The sequence below is a fragment of the Oryzias melastigma genome, linkage group LG7 (genome assembly GCF_002922805.2).
Source record: "Oryzias melastigma strain HK-1 linkage group LG7, ASM292280v2, whole genome shotgun sequence".
Taxonomy (NCBI): domain Eukaryota; kingdom Metazoa; phylum Chordata; class Actinopteri; order Beloniformes; family Adrianichthyidae; genus Oryzias; species Oryzias melastigma.
The window spans coordinates 22,476,099-22,482,284 of record NC_050518.1 but is presented as its reverse complement, the minus strand read 5'-3'; the positions used below and the strand labels follow the sequence as shown (position 1 = coordinate 22,482,284).

General features: G+C 44.2%; 1 protein-coding gene across 2 annotated transcripts in view; it reads left to right on the top strand.

Annotated features, from left to right (window-relative positions):
• Window positions 1-6,140, top strand: part of ctdsp2 (CTD (carboxy-terminal domain, RNA polymerase II, polypeptide A) small phosphatase 2) — a 7,278-nt gene extending 1,138 nt beyond the window's left edge. Inside the window, exons 2-7 of one of the 2 annotated variants that reach the window (XM_024293389.1) lie at window positions 1,250-1,413; window positions 2,301-2,399; window positions 2,630-2,686; window positions 3,168-3,260; window positions 4,155-4,340; window positions 4,627-6,140. In XM_024293389.1, the coding sequence (XP_024149157.1) occupies window positions 1,250-1,413; window positions 2,301-2,399; window positions 2,630-2,686; window positions 3,168-3,260; window positions 4,155-4,340; window positions 4,627-4,752 (725 nt within the window). In that variant the 3' untranslated portion in view covers window positions 4,753-6,140. Of the gene's footprint in view, window positions 1-1,249; window positions 1,414-2,297; window positions 2,400-2,629; window positions 2,687-3,167; window positions 3,261-4,154; window positions 4,341-4,626 lie in introns of both variants that reach the window. The other variant, XM_024293388.1, reaches the window with a different exon arrangement.
• The last annotated feature ends 46 nt before the right edge of the window (window positions 6,141-6,186 follow it).

Below are 6,186 nucleotides of genomic sequence, written 5' to 3'. Positions count from 1 at the left end.
CTTGTTTACTCCGTTCTGGCACAGATCGGCGCGCCGCAGCGCTCTTTCTCACCCCATCCACACACACACATTTACATGAATAAGTTCCACGGAGAGCGCGATCCGCGGCTTTACGACAGGTACGGGAGCCCGCAGGGGCTGGTTAATCACCCCGCGCGGGCTGCAGGACGACCAGGTGCCGCGCGCGCTATTGACAGCGGAATGCACAAACACACCCCTCTTTGCACACGCCCCATTGTAGCGCCGTCTGAAAGATTTCGTTGTTTGCAGACTTTTTTCTCGGGTTTAAAACTGCTTTAGTCCCGCCTCTTTGTAGTTAAATCCCAATGAAGGCGCCCTTTGCCCTCGGTCATGCTGTAGCTGTAAAAATCAATCCGCATTTTTGTCATTTTTTTGCATCTTAATGCATTTTGGATGCAGTTTATAAAGCTTTTAAAATATTAATATCATATATTTAAAATGCATTTACATGCTGTCACAGAAAACACTGTTTACAAATCACATTGATGTCCAAGGAGTAATGCAGAAGTGAAATAGTTTATTTTTCTTTCTAAGAGGCTGCTGGACTGTTTGTATAGTTACGAAACCACAGGACCCAGTGTCCTTTGTCTCTTAAATATGGAGTTGTGTAACATGCTTGTTGTCTGCATTGTGTGGAGGAGCAGCTCGCAGGCTGCATGCAGGATGAAAGATGCACCGTTGCATGGCATCCTTTCCCCGGTTCCTCTGTGAGGAGTAATTATCGGGTATAAATCCTGCGTTTGTTTGCAAGTCCGCACACGAAAGGCGTGAGCGGGAATGTCCCCCTCACTGGGGGCACAGGTGTTTCCAGGGCCCGGGACTGTCATCTTCACAGAGGCTGATCAAAGGCCTGCATGGAGGAGCAGCTTGTTGTCCGGCTCATTGACTGACTGACCGAGTCTGGCTGTTCTGGCTGGTTTCCTGCAGCCCTATAAGGTCTGGGTGCTTAAAGGGGTTGGAATGTTTCCTGTCTGTGTTGAAGGTACTGCTGAAAAGTGTGGGTTTTCCCGCCCTCTGTGATTATATAACACGCACCAGCCATTTCCAGCAGCGGCGACAGAGGCAGGCGCATTAAAAACAGGCTTCATCTCCATGTACAGATGGACCTACCTGAGTGGGCCATGCAAAACCAGCATCTGTGCTCATTTCCTTTTATTTACAAGTATTGATTTTGCTATGGGAGCTAGGTTGATCCATGAGTTTAAGCATCTGTTTGTGTGCTGTGCAGGCCAGGTGAGCCGCTCTGCCCTCAAACAGCCGCGGAGCTGTAACATCTTCAAAGCCCTCTTCTGCTGCCTCCAAGCTCAGGATGGCCCCAAACCACCGCCACCACTGCCACCGCCTTCCCAGCAGCCCTTGCTGGAGTCGCAGGAAAATGGGACGGTTGTCAAGGTAACGTCAATATATTTCCGACAGCTGAAAACAACCTGAGGGTCAGTCCTGTATTTGTGTTTGTGTTTTTCTTGGAACTTAACTTCCTGGTTTCGCCCACACGCACACACACACCACGGGTGGCGGAATAAAGTAAACACGCTGTTGTAAAATTGCGTTCACTGTTGTTGTGGAGCATCGTCATTTACAACTGTGCTCTAAAACCACTGCTGCACCTGCTGGGAGCGTCTTAAAAAGCTAACCGCAAACCGTCTGCGGAGACGGAGCGGCTTTGATGTGCTCAGCCGATCCTCCGTGGAAGATAAGAGTGACGGACTCTCACTCCTTCAGGCAGATGGCTAAAGCGGACAGAGAATGGTGTATTGTCTGCCTCGATCAGGAAGAAAAAAAAAAACAAAAAAAAAAGGAGTCTCAGTGGAGCCGCTGCACAATGCCAGCCACTCTGGTGAACGCTGTCAGGCTGATTCGCTCCTCCGTATGATGTTAGGGGCATTTTAATGAAATGCCAAGTTTGTTCATGTTGAGGAGCGTCTTCAAGCATCCACACAGAAGCCTGCTGTGTCTCCGGCTGGAATAAAATCAAAACATTAGGGGTTACGCTGTTCCAGATTTACTCTGCTTTTCCACTTTTTTTTACTGTTCCACTCAAATTGATAATCTATTGTAGTTATATAATACATTAAATATTATTATTTGTCTTTTTGATGCTATCGTTTATTTCTTGCTAAGTAATAATTATGCTAAATATAGATATACAGACCTCATGTGTCTCCCTAAAACTAACCTGTTTTAATTTCCCTGAAGTAAACTTAGTGATTTCCTTGCCGATAAATGAGTACCTTGAGGTGGGCAGGTAACTTACAGGTATGTGTATGTTTCCTCAGCAGTATGAAGCCAGCCTCCTGCCGGAGGTGAACGCCCAGGACCAAGGGAAGATCTGTGTGGTCATAGACCTGGATGAGACCCTGGTGCACAGTTCTTTCAAGGTACCACCGCCAGTTATTCCCAAGCGTCACAGACGACGGCGATGACGCTTCCAAACTACATCTGTGTTTTGTTTTTTTCTCGTTGGACTTTGTGCACCAAAACATTTGTTCTCCGTGAGCCATGATTTATGGCGGCATTGAGGATTGGGCTTCCTACTGCTCGCTGCCTTGTTATGTAACGCCATGTGAACGTACGCGGCGGCTTCATTTGAATGTTTTCTTCCCTGCAGCCGATAAGTAACGCAGACTTCATCGTGCCAGTGGAGATAGAGGGGACCACTCATCAGGTAAACTACTGTCTGTTTGCTTGTTTGTTGGAGAGTTGGCTGTGGTTGTTTATATAAAAAAGGAGGGGTGTTTTAGTTGATCAGTTTTTATAGATGTGTGTGCAGAGCCCCCTAGTGGCCAGATGTTTAATAATGAGTATCTCAGCTAAAACATCATGAAGAGATGGAGCAGCACATGTTTAGGTGGGGGAAATGTTAGAAATATTTCTTATTTTGCAACGATTTTTCACTTTGGAATCTCCCAGCCGGACGTGTGAAATGCATATAACTGAGAAATGTGATTCCCGGGATCCCGTGGGCCACTAAGGAACCATCTCAGGGCCTCTGCCTGGTTCAAGTAATCCAGGATAGGCTGGTTAACACTGGCACGGCCTATTCTTGATTACTTGTTTCAGGAACCGGCCGTAAGCGTCCTCCCTGATGGAAGCGATCCGCGGCAGATGAGCGGCCGCTGTTTGCTCACTGCCTGTCTGCCTTGCAGGTGTATGTGCTGAAGAGGCCGTACGTGGACGAGTTCCTGCGCAGAATGGGAGAGTTGTTTGAATGTGTGCTGTTTACAGCCAGCCTCGCTAAGGTACACAGAGAATGGATCGATTTATTCACTAAAGTGTTGTCAATTGGCTCGTCTTATTGACGTCACCGTTCCCTCATGCCTGTAGTTGCTCTCAGACTTTGCTAGCAGCTCCTTAGTTGAGTTCCCTTCTTGAACTGAAAGTGTAGTATGTTATGAATTTGGGAATATCTAGTCCTTCCTAGTCCTGAGTCCCATCACTTATTGTTCTGTACAAGGACTGGGTTTTTAAAAATCAATTTTATTGCAGGAGTTACGTTCTATAAATAACCCATAATAGGGGAAATCTGAAAAGTAGGATTACTTGTTTAAACTCTCAAAGTTTAAACCTTCAGATTAAAATAATCCCAGTATTTTTTAATAAAAACAAAGATCTGATCAATCGAAAGTTCGTATCGATTTGGCAAACTAAATGTTTTCTGTGCACGAGTCACGGCACAGAAGAGATTGATTGATGAGGTCCAATCAGGACGCAGAACATATTGGACTGTTAAAAAAAAAAAAAGAAACGGCGCAGGGAAAAAAATCCACCGAACAGCGAGGGAACACTAACATCAGATCAATGTTCACTAAAATTCAAAATCGATTCATCAAATCCAGGAATAGATTTTCTTTTAAAGCAACGTATTGTATTTTCTAGTAAAAAGTTGCACTAATTTTTCATAAATTTATTGATGAAAGTTCTTCATCGGTTTAGATTTAATCATTAGTTATGTGCAAAATGTTTTTCAAACTAAAAGTTCTAAAATAAATCTGAATTAGAATAGAATTTGTGACCCATGCCTGATTCAGCGGTGATACTATTCTGCACAGACATGTAGTATCTGTAGAAATATCCTCACTAGCCTGTCCTTGCACTCCCCTTCCTCCTCCTCCTCCTCCTCTCTGCTCCAACAGTACGCAGACCCGGTGACAGACCTGCTGGATCAGTGCGGAGTATTCCGGGCCCGGCTATTCCGGGAATCTTGTGTGTTCCACCAGGGCTGCTACGTGAAAGACTTGAGCCGCCTGGGCAGAGACCTCCACAAAACCCTCATCCTGGATAACTCTCCTGCCTCCTACATCTTCCACCCTAATAATGCTGTGAGTTCCACAACCCAGACGAAAACTGTTTTTTAAACGGATCCTCCGCTGTTTGACGCCAAATTCAGCAGCAAACTCTTCACATTTTCAATGGCTGGGAAATGCTGCTTTTTATGGCTTCAATATTTATTCCAGCACTCATCCTAATTTGTAGGAATCTGCTGCTGACAAAAGAGGCTTTCAGAGCTGATTACAACGCGCCCCTGTGGTCCAGGACTGTTTGTACATCACTGTCAGTTTCCAGAGGGCACAAAGGCCAACCATCTGAGTCTCCTCTGTTCCTCAGGTTCCAGTGGTGTCATGGTTTGACGACGTGGACGATGCTGAACTACTCAACCTCCTGCCCGTGTTCGAGGAGCTCAGCCAAGCGGATGACGTTTACACCCAGCTGGACCAGCTCCGTAGACAATAGCTTCACCTTCACCTGCTCGGCCGCTGCTGGAGCTCATGCGACCGTTTTCCAAGCAGCGCTCAGAATTACTCGTTTAGAGAACCGTACTGGCGTGTGGGTGAAGGTATTCCAGCCTCGGAAAAACCCAGCGATGTTTGGCAGCCACCTTCTGAAAGCACTACAAACTAAAGTGGTAAACAATAGCCAAAGCAATCCCAGACAGTCACTCCTCTCAGTGTGAACATCAAGGTGGGTTTTTATTTTGCCAAAGCAGAAACCTGCCTGCCCTAACTTGACTTTTGGAGTTTCTTTCATTTCTTTCTTTTTTGTGCCTTTTAAGCAACAACAATAAGAAAACATCAGCTCCACTCGGTTTTATACATTCAGTGGTTTCTTTTTGTAAAGAAATCTATTTTTAACGGTGAGCATGGTTCCTCTATGCAACACAGCTGTGGAATGACACTTCCTGTACAGTTGAAGATGACATTCAGCACAAGGAAACCTTACTGTAGCCTTTTTCCTGTTTTTCTACATGTTTTTTTTCTCTCAAAATAATTTCTCAAACAAATTGTGCTTGATTGGGTGGTCATAAATTAAAATGGTCTCTTTCTCGGAGAACAGACACTGGATATGTTGGCACATATACCATAAAAATTACTTTTTTTTCATTTAAATTTCATTTATGTTTGACACACAACGTGCACTTGTATGATACGGACAGTGCTGAAAGTAACAACTGTGCCTTTTAATAATTGGGACAGAGAATGATCTTCTGCCTGATCTGAGATTTTGTAGGCCTACACACACACTCATGTGCCATGCTGAGCATGATTGACACTGTCAGGAGTGAGTGGAAAGCCAGGGGCTGTGGTACTTGCAGTGCAACACTTGAAACTATCCGATTTGATATTTTTACCATGAATGAGTGCTTTGTTTTTCTATATTTATTGGCCAAAAAATTTGTATTGTCCTGTACTTTTTAAATGCTCAACATTTTGTATTGTAGTCCACTCTGCCTGCGACGAGGCTGGCCTTTTGTTCGACTGTCTACCGGTGCCTAAATAACACATCCTGCTGGACAATTCTGAAGGACAATTTGCTAACTTGTGCGCTCAAATCTGCAATCAGATGAGAAGACATACAATTCTGTTCAGAAGGGTTGGTGGGCTTGTTTCTTTGGTAGTGTGCTTTTCTACAGATGTTTGTGTCATACAGTTATCGCCTGCATGTTGACTGCTGAAACATGACGAGGAAAGTCGGTTGGAATGACCAAAAGTATTTTTTCTTTTTCTTTGTATGTTGCATAAAAGTAATAATGAAAAAAAACTCATTTTGTATATCAAATCTGACCAAAACCCTAAAACGTTACTTCTAATTTTCATTTTGAAATAAAATGTCATTATATTTTACTTGTTTGAGTGTGTCTTATTCATTTTTGATTTGAGAATGACCTTG